At 34.1% G+C, this 15,962-nt stretch overlaps 1 protein-coding gene across 2 annotated transcripts; it reads left to right on the top strand.

Moving 5' to 3' along the window:
* The first annotated feature begins 5,456 nt into the window (after positions 1 to 5,456).
* Positions 5,457 to 7,836, top strand: LOC116337953 (homeobox protein SMOX-1). Of its 2 annotated transcripts, none has more exons than XM_031762947.1 (3): positions 5,457 to 6,325; positions 6,477 to 7,233; positions 7,368 to 7,836. In XM_031762947.1, the coding sequence occupies exons 1-3, from the start codon at positions 6,227 to 6,229 to the stop codon at positions 7,727 to 7,729; spliced, it is 1,218 nt and encodes a 405-aa protein (XP_031618807.1). In that variant the 5' UTR covers positions 5,457 to 6,226; the 3' UTR covers positions 7,730 to 7,836. The 2 variants fall into 2 exon arrangements, with proteins under 2 accessions (XP_031618807.1, XP_031618806.1); XM_031762946.1 differs by having other exon boundaries at positions 5,460 to 6,325; positions 7,365 to 7,836.
* Positions 7,837 to 15,962: the final 8,126 nt, after the last annotated feature.

Genomic DNA, 15,962 nt, shown 5'->3' with positions numbered 1-15,962 from the left:
GAAGCAAAGTTTTCCATTGAAAACTTTTCCCGATGTTCCTAATGCATGGCAAACATTCATAAAGGTGTAAATGCTATTGCGAATGATTAAACGACTTTTTCAATTTCAAAATCAATAAAAACGATCATTTATTGCTACTTTGTTGTACATTTAAATAGCCGCAAAGTGACACATTGATGAAAAAGATATATTTGAATGATTTGTTTCAGCGTGAAGCTTGCGATCACCGCCACATGCGTCAATTCAGAATAAATTGTGAACCAATAAACGCAAACACTTTCCGCATAATCGCGTAATAAATGATTGCCGATTTTTATCGTAAATATTTTTACGATCATTTATTTTCCATTATGTCTACTTATGTGTTGCGCATTTTGCATCGCAATTCTGCCTACATTGCTAAACTGACACAAACTTACACCGATGATCAAGTTTTATCAGTCAATGTAAGAACAATTAATTACACAACCAAATGTGGCTTAAGTGCATCAAACGGTGTCATTCTCGCAGCGCTGTCACAACGACGAATAAACATTTGTCATCTGAGGTGCATTGAGAAAGTGAAATGAACTCGGAAGAGAATTCGCAAGAAATGCGGTGCGAAGTGAATGACATGATTTCTTAATGATTGTTATGAATTGTTTCATTCATGTGGCACGAATGCAAGAAAAAAAAACTATCGAAAATACGAGAAAAAAAACTTGTGCATCGTGACTCAATGAATGGGACAATTCAGAATGTTCCGATTGATTCTCCAAAAACAATACGTATACAGTATTTCTTGTGAATTTCCGAGCTCAATTGGCGTTTTTATGAAAGCGTGTGCTGCAGATGAGCGTCGCTTGTGTGTCCCTGTTTGGTATTATTTGAGTTGGCAGAAATGAAAAATGACCTCCGAATGTTTTAAATATACACGAATGCGCGCATCGGTATAATTAATGATCACACCGAAAGCAGGACAAAAGGAGGACATGCAGTATCGAATTGTTATTAATATTTGGGCGACGTCGAAATCCACATCGATTTCGACAATCTTTTTTCCTCAAATTTTTGATCATTTGTGCATACTTTTTCGTCTTAATTGTGAATATTTTGTGAACTCAGTATAATTGTAGGGCAAATGGATTGATTCCATGGCCTTTTTCTGTCTTTTCCACAAATATGATTGATTTTGTTACACATTTTTCGTATGCAATCGACAGTTTTTAGGGAAAAAAACTGTGATAAATAAAAAAAAAATGTTGATAAATGAGTATCAACGTTATAGTCATTTGCTACCGTTTTGATGCAAATTTGCATGCATCTGAATCAATATCTATTGTTTCCAATTCACACATTTAACTCGAGCCAAATGCACCGATATCTTTAACCATTTTATGATTTTTTTTTATAGGACATATCGTATAGTTCTCACTTCCTTCCGTTTCGGATCTGCAGTAAGTTGATTGTATTGTCATCGATATACTACACTATAAACATGAATATGCTGCTGTCGAGAACATTTTTTTTTTGTCTGTATTATTTCCCGAAGCCGTTTTGTTCTACATTTCTACTGTAGTCATAAATGGGGCTCTTGCTCTTTTCTCTCTCGTTCATCAGGAAAAGTGAGAATGAAAAAATCTCAATGACGACCAATAAAACGGAAAAAATTACTTGGTACTACTGCTGGCCTTCGTCTGCATTTTGCACAATACTCAATGCAGTCAAAAGAGAGTAAAAATCGTGGAAATTGTTAATTTTTTATGACATTACACTCACTTTCTCACATACATTCCTCTCTATACATTTCTTATCACATTGCTACAAATCTCTTGTTGACTTCATCGTTTTTTCGTCACATTTCCGATGTTCACAGACATTTGTATCTTTATTGCTTTATGATCTATCGCTTAACATTTATTTACGAATGTTTACAAAATTAGTTAATGACCTGAATTGTATGCATAACTAAGCTTAAGTCTAATACTGATGCGACGAAAAATGCGAAGAGAAAAGAGAGAATCTTTGTAGCAGTACTGTCGATAGAAGTCAATTGCAGCCTAGTTTCACGGAAAATTGTCTTGCAGTTTCAAGTTTTCGTTTCCTTTTCGTACGTAATTATTGCTCACAGTCATTTCACTGCGTCGTCCACGTTCTCTCTGTTCGTAACACAACAGAGAGAGGAAAAGATTTGTTTTGTTGTAATGTTCCTTTCGGAAGCTTTCTTTCGTCAAGTCCGTTTTTTTATGTTTCCCAACTTCGTTCAGTTCGACAAGTGAACAAATTTTTTTGAGTGAAAATTGAATTGAAAATTCTACTCACTTGGATTGTGAGTTAAATGTATGCTTTTAAGTGAAAAATATTGGGGATTTTGTGATTTTATATAGATTTTTTATTGGAATTTATGCAATTTTAGTCATCGCAAGTTTTTTTCTTCGTCAAAAAATCACAGACACTGGATATGAGTATACTAAGTCAGATATGAACCAAACGAAATCTTCAAAGGAAAAAAATTCTACGGAAAAAGAGCATTTCTTTCGAAAGCAATTTGGCAATAAACTTTTTCTACCTTTCGCTATCTTTTATCGCCCGTCTTCAAAAAATGTGAATATTCTATGCATGCTTGCTCTCTCGCTTTCTCTTTCCATCTCTCTCTATCTCTTCTGTTTTCTACTGTTCGCCTATTTTGCTTATGGAAAATGCGAAACATCTCTCCTGTCATAAAACCATAAAATGAAATGATCCCCAATAATTGTAAATGAAAAAAAATGTTGAATTTCTCAAAAGGGCCTGATTCTTTTACTTTGTCGGCTCGCAAAAGAAAAATTGACGAAAAGAAAACAGAAGGAAATGCATAGCAGAAATGCACTGAGAAGTGTTTTGATTTTTATTGGTATGCTGCGCATCAATAAAAAAAGAGAAAAAACAACTCATTTTTTTAGAATCGAGTAAACTATTGCATCTTCTTTACATTTCTATTTGAACGGCCGATACGTTTTTTGAGCAAAAGAACTGTCGATCGGCAGAAGAGAATATGAGCTCATTTCGTGGAACTAATCATCAGAGCTTCCGTCAAACGGACATATTCGAATGTCAATTAAATTAGTTTCAGCATTGAACGAGTACGAGAATATGAGCGCTTTTTTGGAGGACGAAGCTATTTTCAAATTAGTAATATTCCGTATCAAATTTTCAGCAGACGTGTGAATGTTTTTTTAAACAAAAATTGAAATTAACTACAACGACCTTAACACTGATTTCCACAGTGCGAGAAAATAACGATGATGTGTCGATCGTTGCAGGCGTACTAAATACGACGAAATAATGAACGAGCAATAAACACATTAAATCGACACAATAATAAGTGCGTATGAAAACTAAATGAAAAACCTTCCGACGCTGTTTGCTTGAAGAGAAGAAAAAAAAAACGGGATGAATATGTCTTGTGATTTGTTTTCATGCAGTGTTACTGTTTCGTTCTGCTGGCACATGGAAAAGAAAGCAACATTTCACAAATAGAACGTAACGAAGCACATAAATATGCACAACTGGATACCAAGTTAAAAGAAGGATCACAGCACTTTTAGCCACTCTGCCCAACAACGCCAGTGCAACAACGTGTAAAGTGGAAACGGAGAATAAGGAAGAAAGAGAAAAGGATGGATAGAACGCAAGAAAAGTGTGTCCAATTCTGAAGAGAAAATATTGGTCAAATTATGTTCGTGTTTGACCTTGTACGTTCTTGCTGTTCGGCTAAAAACTAATAATATTTAGCCTCGAAATGAATAGAAGCTGCTGTTGCTCATCTTTGCGATCATTTGGATTCATTTGCGTAAACAACTATGCGTTACGCTCAATAATTTTTTAATTGGACAAAAGACGATACTTCGTGTTCAAACGAAAGCCATGCATTTCGGAGTTTTTTTTTCGTCACCTTTTAGCATTTCTGTTGAAACCATTAAATTCAACAATCGACTTAATATCTTTAGTAGGTAGTCAACTCAATTATATTGCTTTTTGACTATTTATTTCTACTGATTCTGTATGAAAACAATCGCCTTTCTTTCTTTTCTTTTTAACAAAGAAACAATTGCCGATATATGGGCAATCTTTTCGCCATTTCTAAAAGTTTTGAAATTTGATGGAAAGCAATGGAAAAAAATCGAGAGAACTGTAATGATTGCTCTTAAATTCTGCGAATTTCAACGGTTAATTTCGACTGAAAAATCTTCTATTCGTGTTTTATTCGCGTGATGATATCTCAATTTAAACAGATACGAGTCGATTTTTCGTTGTTTTACACACTATGTGCATCGAATTGGTGATCGATACGGTGCAACAGTACCGCCTGAATCGAATCGCAACATTCAATTCGCATTGCATTTGCACTTCGCAAATTGAAATCAAGTCGAACATATGGACTATAGTCTATAAATAAAATTAAGAGGAAATCAACTAGAAATGAAAATAGAGAAAGAGAGAAAGACAAAGAGGGAGAAAGAGAGAATGTGTGTGTATTCATATGATCATCTCCGGCTTTTTATCCAGACACTCGATGGCATAAATTTATGACTCTTCGAATGCACATATAGGGTAAGGGCAACGTAGAAAACATGCGATTGTATTGTCGAATGGTACACGGCCAAATCCAACCGTTTTGTTAATTTTCAGTTCATTGTGTGCATGTGGATTTCTGATTGAGAATTTTCAAATGAAACATAGGGTTACATGGTATTTCACTACTAAATATTGGTTGAATCTCGAAGATTTGCACCACATACACGCATTTGCAAGCATTGAGTGCATCTTATATGAATCTCACCCCAAATGGTGCATTTGCTCTTTTTTCGGTTGATGATGTCAATGGTGAAATATTAGCTATATTTCATTGACATTTCCACCAATTCTGTCCCACTGACGACGTGTCACCGTTTCAATTCGATAAAGAGTCAATGGATGCAGCAACAACATTTGCGAAAAAAGGTTTCGAAAATGTACGCATTTTGATTTCTCTTTATTTGATGAAAGAAAATCAGTTGACATTTTCAGCTGTGTGATATGCGAGGGAGTCCAACATTCCAGCTCTTGAATTCAATTTTTGTGGACAGATGTTTATTGTGACCAATAAAAGCAGATCAACAAAAGTAAACAGAATCGGCCAATCTTCAAAATGTTTTCTCTGAAACTTTGGTTTACCAAATGCAATAACTTTTGCAAATACTCAACTTTATATCCCCGAAATAAAATGCGGATTTCTTACGTATGCAGTAGCAAAAAAAACTCATTTTTTATGGATTTATGGCAGCTTGCATGTTCAATATCTAAATTAAAAAGCTGAAAAGGAGTTGAAATACATGAACATATCATAAATTATGGCAGAACAAGGTAAAGTCAAAAAGAAGTGCGATAAGTGTAAAATGGAATAAAGTAGTTTTTACATTGTTTTTATAGTTAGTCCTTTGTTTATACCTGCCATTTCATTCAGGTCTTCTTATTTTTAAATATGATCGCATTTTTCCATCGTTAGTTCGAATGCAAAACACAAATATTCATTTGATTTTCAATGTATGCGTGTGTGCGTGTGTACAAAATTGGCCAATTTGAACTGTATTCGATGCTACTATTGACGAAAAAGAAATGAAAATGAGAGAACAACTGAAATAATATTTTTTCGCCCTCTTTGGCCTTTGTACGCTGCATTTTTCTCTCACTCACGCAACGTTATTCGTGTTGCACTGTATGTACATAGAATGTGCACCCCAAACAACAGCATCATTGTCAAGAAGTGAAATATGTGTGTTGCAGAGGCGAAAGGAAAGGGATGGTGTGAATGGAAATACAGGCAACATAAAACGTATACAAAAAGGCGACTATTGTTAGTTTTGCAGAGGTCGTGTGCCAAAAACGGAATATTTGCTTTCGGACCCAATGTTAGACATAATGCACACACACAAATACATGCACACGCATACATTCACAACAACATACGCACTTCGATGCATTGTTGCAGCCGCTCAAAAAATCGTAAATATAGGAAGGTCCCAGCACAATTTTCAGCCAGATACAATTCGGAAGTCAACAGTAGTGCACCGAAGTGAAATTTTTTGTTAAGAGAAAAATACATTTTCCGTGTTTTGTGCAAGATTCATTTCCTTGGTTTGTGCATCGAGTGAATTTTTTTGTTAAAAAATTAAATTTACGGTATTTTGTGCAAAATTTAATTTAAATAAAAACAAACATAATCAAAATGACAGCCACGTACTACGGCGATTTCAATACAAACGAAAGCATGTACAATCAATACTACAATCAACAATATTCATCACAATCGTATGGAAACAATATGGTAAGTTTCGATGTTTAAAGAATTTTTTGTTCAAAATTGAATGGATGCTATTCAATTATTTTGTGCTTTTGATGTGTAAAAAAGTTTGTTCTGAAATATGTTTGTGTGACTCGAAACTAATGTTCATTTTTTTTCTACGTTTTGTCTATAGGACCATACAAATTGGCAATCATCGAATTTAAATACAATGCAATATCAACAACAACAACTCCAGCAACACCAAGCTCAACCATCAAATTCATATGTTCCGTATCATCAGAGTAACTACGCATACGCACAATCATCGGCTGAGCAAATGTCATACAATGGATCGCGTCAACAAATGAATGTCAACCATTCGTATGTGCCAAATCATGGATTGTACCAACCACCACCAAACGCGTATAATCCGATGGAAAATACAACAAATATGATTCCGCAAGTGCCTATCGCTGCCATGAATGCTCAGCTTCCACAAGTGAATAACAAAAACGACACCACCGAAAACGATGATTCACCGCTGTTGCGTAATCTTCTTAGCAATAAGAAGAGAGAGAGACCAAGCTATAGCCAATCACCATCAGCGAAACGACAACGAACTCAAGAGAATTCATTCTCCGACAATGGGACCATTTCGCCGATTGAAACGATATCACCAAAAATGGATCAATTTCGCGATGACTTGGACTTTTTCGATGAATTTGCATTTGAAAAGCAACAACCAATGACAAAGAAGAGTGGCTATGAGTATGGTCACATGCCATTAGGAATGACAAGCGAAAATTCAACGCCAATCACAAACTCCGTTGCGTTTGATGGCATTAGCACACCACCACAATCACCGAACGAAGCAGCCATTGAAGATGTCAATCAAATGTCAAATAATTGTGATGCATCATCCCGAACGGATTCACAAAATGGAAGTGATGGTAAGTGTCGAATTACATTTTGTTTCCACTTTTTTTCTTCCAACTACCTGTATTATATGACTTGCCCTTTTTCAATTTTACACTTTCATAACTAATCATAATTTTGCTTTTTTTTCTCCTTCTTCTTCTAGCAGTTGCATGCAAAGAGAAACGATCACGCCAAACATACACACGGCAACAAACCCTAGAATTGGAGAGTGAATTTCGGACAAATCGCTACCTGACACGACGACGACGCATCGAAATTTCACACATCCTCAAGTTGAGTGAGCGACAAATTAAAATTTGGTTCCAAAATCGACGCATGAAGGCGAAAAAGGACCCAATGCTTGCGATGAGCCCACAATCGGAATATAGTGATGCGCAATATCATCAAGCTCCTGTAGCGTATGTTGGAAATTATACCGCGATGAACCAGTTCCAAGCACCACCACCAAACATGCAATCATATCAAACACCGTCAACTATGCATCCATATGTAAGATACGACTACTAAAATTTAAATAGAATTAAGCTAGGGTAATTAGAACATATATTCAATTATAAATTGCAAAAAATGTGTAAATAAATGAAGAAAATATATTTTGTAAATATTTAGATATAGGGAGAGAATCAAAAAAGACTGTTTAGTTTGTAAGTGCTCAAGTCATAGAGAATAAAAAAAAATAAAAATTGAAATTCGTTTCACTTTCTTTCTTCATGAATTTGAACCGAAGACGTTTCAGTGTTTGTTTATATACTTGCATTTTGATGCGAAGAAACTGAAAGTGTAAGTAGGTAAAAAATCATTAACACTGTTTAGGGACATTTATTTCATTGTTTGGTAGTTTAAGTTGGAACGAAATGCAAGAGCAATAAATCAAAGTAAATTCTCAACTCTCTTTCTTTCTCTTTTTTCTTTCTTAACGCTCTTTTTCCTAGCGTATAAACACACACAGCATGGTATTTTAGTTCGGTGTTTATGCTTTTTCGTGAACTATTGAACCTTTCTTCATATTTTGTTTTCATTATCATGGTTTTTAAGAAATCGGGTGACAGGGAGAAAAGTGACCAACTCAATACCAAAAGTGAGAGGTATGGAAAAAAAATTAACAACAACTGAGTTGTGTGTGATTTGGTCATTGCTTTTGAAGCGCACTTGTAGCGTCTTGTGTCAACAGTGCGTGAACATAAGAGATAATATGCAATGAGTAAAGTTCTAGGGGACATCTCAGCATCGATTATTTTTTGTCGCAACGGGAAATGATCGCACAGAATACGGTAAACCTTAATTTCTCGGATAATTTTTGAAAAATAGTCTGCTGCGCGAAAAAAAACTCTAATGAGAAAATGAAAGAAAGGCAAAGAAAATAGCAAACGAATGGGTTAAAAAAAAGGAAAATGCGGCATCATTCCAAACAACAGTTTAATGAAGATAATCTGATACTTATCCGCAATTAAACTAATGACTCTTGGGCGAAAGTACGAAAGCGAAAAGAAAATCGATGAAAGGGGTGAAAAAGATCGCATTTTAATCTGGTGTTTTAATTCTTTAATCTCATTCAGTTTCAATATTGTTTACACTTACTCAAGTCAATGAGTCACTTGAAAAAAATCAGGTATTTTTCATATTTTCCTTTGAGACATGAGCTCAAAATAGCATTACGCGCAAAATCCAGTTTGATTGCGCCCAATATATTCATTTGGCAATTTTCAAATGTGATTTTCGTCGACAGGAATCGAGAATTTGCCTTGAAATGTACAACGTTTTTGTTCGCATGTGTGTGTGTGTTTGTGATCGGTTTTTGCGTTGTGTCACTAGAAATTTATTTATTTGTTTCATTTGATAAATAGTTTCTGAATTCATTCGATTTCTCTCTTCATTCGTTCATTTTCGAAATTGAATGGATTGTGCCGGCAGCTGTCGATTTCTCATATGTATTTATGGATTTTCATTCAGTGCCATAGGCCGCATAGCACGTCAGCCTTCATTTATTTATTATCTGAGCTTTGTTGTACATTGTCTCTGTACATTGGTGTGAGTGTGCATTGGTTTACGTTTAGGGGCTGCTACATATGTACAGCACGTTTTCGCATTGCATGTTACCAAACAATTGACATGATTTTTTTTTCTTACCCCCGACTATCCAAAAACATAAACTCTAACCGATCAAATATACCATTGATCTATTAATTTACAATGCAAAAAACGCCGTCACTTTATTTACTCAATCAAAGTTGCATTCCGCTGGCAAAATCCACATATGAATTAGAACGTAGAAAAAACATTGTTTAGTTTAAAATTGAATGAAGGTTAGGAAAAAAATGGTATCGATTACATTCATTTATGACACAATATATTTGAAAACAATCGGTTCGCATTTATCCATCATATTTTGCGTAAGCATTTTGTTGCAATGAACGAGATAGCAATGTTGAACTGTACAATTTTTATCGAGACCATTAATTGAATTTCTTTGGTTTATTCATTAATTTCTTGATGCATATGGAAGAATACCCCTCGTTCGCTTGCTCGTTGACACTTGATGATTAATCGAGAAGTTTGAATTTTGAAAATCCAGTGAGAGTGAGAGAGCGCAAAAAACCATTAATATTCGGCGTTAAATTGTCAATATGTGGTTTTCCGAAGACAAATATTTGATTTCGAATTTTGAATGCAGCAAACTTACTTGGCGACAAACAAACGCGCACAGACGAATCATTTTTGATGAGCGTGAAATCATGAGCAAAAACAACACTGCTCACAATTATTTAGTCAAACATTCAACGCCTATTTATGCATTCGAATCAATTATATATGAGATCAGTGACTGTCTAACAAGCGCCAAGCCCGAGAGGCAATTATGCAAAACAGAGCAGTCTTTTAATTTGAATAATTTGAAATGGAACAAAAAAGGGTGAATTTAGCACAAGTACATCATTTTACAAACAAATAACTGCTTTGGACTTTGAAGGGGAAATCTTTTCCATTCACACATTCATTTATCATATAAACAAAAACCGTGTAAATTAACTGGAACCAAATTTATTGACTCTCGAGCAAACTTTTTTTTTTAATTTCGACTTGTTGCGATCACTTTTTGCTTCCAATAAGCTAGAAAAAATAGAGCCAAATTTTGGTATAACCTGTCGCATGTGATCGGGTTTGTGAAAAAAAAAATTTGGTATGGTATATACATTTTTAATGACATCATTAGACGATGTAGATTGTCATCAAGGACTTTTAAAATAAATAAACGGGTCCAGTTTTGAGTTTTACATTTTCTACGTGATATGCCGAAATAAAATGAAACAAACATATATGGCAAACAATCAACCCACCAAAGATTAATTTCATTAAGTCAAAATCATTTATATTAATTAAATACAAAAAGTTTGAAACAAGCCCAAGTTTGTTTATACAATATTGGCTCTTTTCTCAGAGCTCAGTCTTAAGGGAGAGAAGGAAAGAGAAAGAGATGCACACAGAGAGATATTAATGCGAAAAGGAAATCAAACAGTGAACTCTGTGAAATGTATCGATGATCAACGCAAACGAATGGCTAGCGTACATTGGACGCATTTAAAACGAGCCACACTGTGTTTTATGTACGTGAATACGTTGATCGGATGGTACAGACAACATGTTTTCATCTATCAGACAACTTGAACGACATTAAAACATGAATGTTCAACAATCAACCATACGTACATACATTGGACATGAGACAGACGAAGTGAATGAGCGCGCTCGCGCACATTGACAATAAACATCAAACGTATCGTGTGGTGCGCATCTTTTGGCTTAAACTTAGATTCACACAAGCAAAGGATGAACGAGAGTGTGCGAGAGTATTTTTTCGGTCTGTCTGCATCCGTTCGTGAAGAATGAGCATAAAACAATAAACAAGTAAACATATCGTGTTTTAAATACTCAAATGACAAATTCGAATTAGTTTCGAAGATTTATAACTTATTTTTCGTCGTATATAAATGACTGTGAATTCTCATCAGCCACCTTAAAAGACTGTTCAGCTCACAAAATCGAAAAAGGGAATTAACGAATCGACCTTTTTTTCATTTCGAATAATTCAGCCATTTGAATTGGAGTTGCTCTTTTTTTTCGGTTATTGTTCATCTTCTCTTCGTTCGCATCTCATACAAAAGCAACACAATAAGAAAAAGGCTGATGTCAGCCGGTGTGAGTATTTAAAATATTATAGTGTAACAGTTTTGGTGTTGGCAACAAACTCACTTAAACGAAACAAAAGATTCGAAGCTAATAAATTTTGGTTGGTGTATTCAGGTTATGTCGTTTCGCTCTCTTCGTTTGAATTCGTACTATGAATTCATTTTTAACTTGGACAACATTCGGATTCTTCGTTATGTTTGTAAAATGAATGAATTTTCACGACAAGATTTGCAATGCCACTTCAAATTTTGCATGTAATTCTCACTTGAAAATAATTTATGCGTCAAAAAATTGTAGAAAATAGAAGAGAGATTCATACTTAATGTTAGAGATCCCCTGTTGATTGAATAGGAGTGAAATGCCATTTCCATGAAAAAAAAAGCAATCATTTCATAAACGAAGTTTTGCTTCTGTTTTTTAAATTCCCAGCATAAGCGAATGCAAATGAACGCGTAGTATCTATGTTTTGGCCTTTTTCGATCTGTTAGATCGACTGCTTGAGTTCGGACGTACGTTTTAGATTCAAATTGAATTAACTTGAAATTGATTTTTAATTTTAAAGACATATTGAACGTATTTGGATAATAATCGACTCTCTAACTCGCTCTTTATTATCATTGCTATTAAATCGACAGCACGACTTCAGATGCTTTGTTGTTATTGGCTAATGAAATTTTCTATATGCAGCAAAATGATAAACATACCAGAAATTGAAGTTTTAATGTAAATTTATAAATTCGATTATCGACGCATGCTTTTCATGCTGCCGTTTTTTTTCAATAAAAAAAATATGATCTTAAATATAATCGATGAACGAAAGAAAAAAACATGAAATATTTTCCAATTACGTGAACTTAAAATGAAGAAATAAAAAAAAGAGAGAGAACAACATGAATGTGTTTATGGCTTAAACACACGTGCATATAAAAGCACTCGTGCCTTTTCAAGCTGCTTTATTTTATTTGGTTTAGGCGTGAATGGGTACGTAAACCGTTTACACGTTGGTTGATTTGCTTCAGGGCGCCCACTTTGGAGACGTTGAAAAATACAACAGAGAAAAATTGGAATAATGAAAGTCTCTTGGAGAAATGAGAAAATTTTTATTGAGAGAAAATGATTTTTTTTTCTTGTTGAAAACACTGTCAACAATTTTTGCTCAAATTCAGAAATATTTGATCAAAATGTCATAGAAATATGTATATAACTTCCAATGATTTCACACAAAAAAACTTATGTTCTTGGATTAGATACAGACCGTGGGCACCAGCCATCCGAAATGCGCCTGCGGTCGTGGATTTTAAACGAATGCTTGTATTCCGTTTTAAGTGTATGTGAAGAACTAGTGAGCATTACACACGAAGTTCTTGAAGAAATGTAGAAGAAAAAAAAAATCAGCAAAAACCCAACGAAAAAAAAGACACGAAAAGGAAAAAGAGAAAACTACTAGATTTATTATACGAATGGGTAATTAATTCTTACATCATATAAATGGCGATTTTATGCTAATCATCCATACTGATAATGCCACAATTTTCGATTTATGGAATTCAAATTTTTGTTTATAAACTGTTCTAATGTGCTGTTAAATCGTGTGTCTCCGTGTAGTTTTTCCCGCATCAACTGCGATAGATTTCGTGTGCGCGCTTTTCGTCTGTGTGCCGCTTCGTGTTTCTTTCACTCTGTTGTTGTTATTTTGTTTCTTCGTTGAAAGAATATATTGTAGTTTTTTTTTAGTCGTAATCGAATTTACGGTGTGTTTCTTTTAGATCGATTTTATTACGTGTCCCCATGCTTTTCGTGTGTGTGCCATGTCTCACAGTTGATCATTCGCTTAATTTATATGAGAAAATATTAAATAATTTATAACTTTATATCGTATCGTCGAAATGAAAATAACCCAAAGAGAATGAAACCACCGCTTTGGTGTATTCTTCATTGCTGTTGTTGTTTTCCGTTTATGTGTCTTCTGTTTCTAAAGTGCTACTTCTTTCTTGTGTGTATGCGCTTCAAGTTTTTTTTTTCGGGGCAAAATCAACCATATGAAAAAGTAAAAAGAACCACACAAACATACAAGAAAGGTAAAATGGTAAATATTTTTAATCAATTTTTTCCATCGCATTCGTTATTTCACGTCGACGCCGACATTCGCCATTGGATTCAGTCGGGTTCTGTGGTTTGTGTCATTTAAGACATTTTTTATGGGTTTATAATGGCGTGTTTTAGTTATGGCAGCGTATTAAATTAAATAATTTATTTACGAAATGAAGCAAAAAAAAAACAGACAGAACTGGAAACAAATTTTAGCGTCTTTTGAATGACATTTTTTGGGCTCTGCAATTATTTAAGCGAAAACATTTTGAATATATCACAATTTCTATGAAGCCTGCTTGTGGCGAAAAATCAAAGGTTTATTGAATTAGTTTAAAAATGCAAGATTGTGGCCATTTGCATTCGTCTCATTCTCATTCCACGAAGTTTGATTACGTTTTTGATTTCTTCTAGAAAAAATGGCATGCATCATTCAAAATGAACGTAACAAAAATAGAATCGAAAAACTTTTCGATGGAAAACTTTGTTATACAAATAGAATAATAAAGACTTAAGAAATAACCCGTGAACGGTAATGAGAGTAGTAACACAAAAACATTTAACTTAGATTTGAAACACCGGAAGCACATAAATTCACTTTGATTTTATTTGCAGTTGAGATATCATATTCTTTGGTTATAAGATATCACCGTCATTAGTTCAATAGAATAATTTTTTCAACATTTTATATGAATTTTCGATTAAAAAAAAATGTTTGTGATTAGTTTTTGTGTTGGTAAATAACACCATGTCCAGCATATGAGTAAAACATTGCATCTTCTTTTTCTTTCTTTCTTTTTCTATTCACTTTGGGTGCACTGTCGGCTGTGATCATTATATGTTTTCTCTCACTGAGAAAATCAATGTTAAGGTCACTGCAGTCATTTTCGCATTCACTGTGCACAGTTCACACATTACGACGAATTTGGTACGGAACATTTATTTACTAATTTGAAATAGCGAAGTTATCCTCTCTAAAATTCAATGCTGCATCTAATTCCACTGATTTCCGAATATGTTCGTTTGACAAAAGATCACATAATCAGTTTTTCAAAGGAGCGTTTTCTGTCGTATTTTCTGATAGATATATTCACCGAAGCTGTTTCTTTTATGTGAAATTGCTCAAACAGTAGTTGCAATAATGCACGAACATTCGTTGACTCAATTCCAAAAAATGAGTTGTTTTTGTGTAAAACACTCTCTTTTTTTATTGATGCGCAGCAAGAAAAATCAAAATACTACCATTTCTTCTGTGCAATTCCTTCTGTTTCTCTTGTATCTTTTCTATGCGTTTCTTTTGCAAGCCGACAAAGTAAGAGAATGTTCAGGCCCTTTTCAGAATTTCGACATTTTTTCATTTACAATTATTGGGGATAATTTCGTTTTATGTTTTTATGACAGGCAATAAGCATAGTTGCTTTGCATTTTCCATTAGAAAAATGACGAAGAAAGCAAAAACAGTAGAAAACGGAAGACAGAACATGCACTTTTCTTGCGTACAATATTTACATTTTTTTTAAGGCGACATAAGAGATAGCGCAAAATAGAAAAAGTTTATTGCTAAATTGATTTCGAAGAAAGTATTCGTTTTCGGTTGAAACATATCCAACTGGTTGTGAGATGGCTCCTGTTTAAAAGGCACTTTTTTGGTAATGTTTACGAAAAAACTTGAGCACGTTTAAATTGAAAAGAACAAGACTGGCTCTATGTAGTGAAATCTGGATAAAAAATCGATGAAGAAATTCAGTTATTTATAAATAATTCGAACGATTTGCCTTTTTCTCACAAAAGTCCAATTTTTCTTCTTTTGAATACTAGAATGTGAATGAATTTGACAGAAAAAAAGAAAGAAAAAGTCCAATTCAATACGAGTAAACAATCAATCTGTCACAAATGAAACAATACGTATAAGAACGCCTGGACATATAAATATTTATAAATAAATGAGCTGGTAATCAATTCTTGACTTTCATTTGTGATCATTAACTTGTAATAAATAAGACGGATAACGATTATGAGCCATATATATATTTTGTCTATGGACACTTTACAGCAACAGGTATAAGATAGAAAATTGCACACTAGATCACTTGCATTGATAAGCAGCTATGAAAATTCCGTTGCATTTTCAAGTGCTCTTGGCTGACTTGGTGTCACAAAACTGAATAATTTACAAATACAGTGCTGCTGCATAAGTAAGTTATCTTTTTTCTAATTTTTTCATTTGGGCGAAAATATTCACGCCAGCATTACATAAATTTGAGAACAACATTTGAAAAAAAAAATGTGCCATCTTCACACAAACATAAATAAAATGTGTAAAGTACATCGACTAATGGGTTTTTATTCACAAAAAACCAACATGATTTCTTTGACATGCAGTCATTAATAATAATTTCCAAAAGCGCAAAAGAATCTGCAAAGCACTGTCTGATCGAAACGAAAAACAAGAAATGAGAAACACTCACAA

This window comes from Contarinia nasturtii, unplaced genomic scaffold, assembly GCF_009176525.2.
Source record: "Contarinia nasturtii isolate CC-2019 unplaced genomic scaffold, AAFC_CNas_1.1 Cnas_scaffold_350, whole genome shotgun sequence".
Classification (NCBI taxonomy): Eukaryota; Metazoa; Arthropoda; class Insecta; order Diptera; family Cecidomyiidae; genus Contarinia; species Contarinia nasturtii.
Note: the sequence above shows the minus strand (reverse complement) of the source record. Positions and strands in the feature narration are given on the sequence as shown.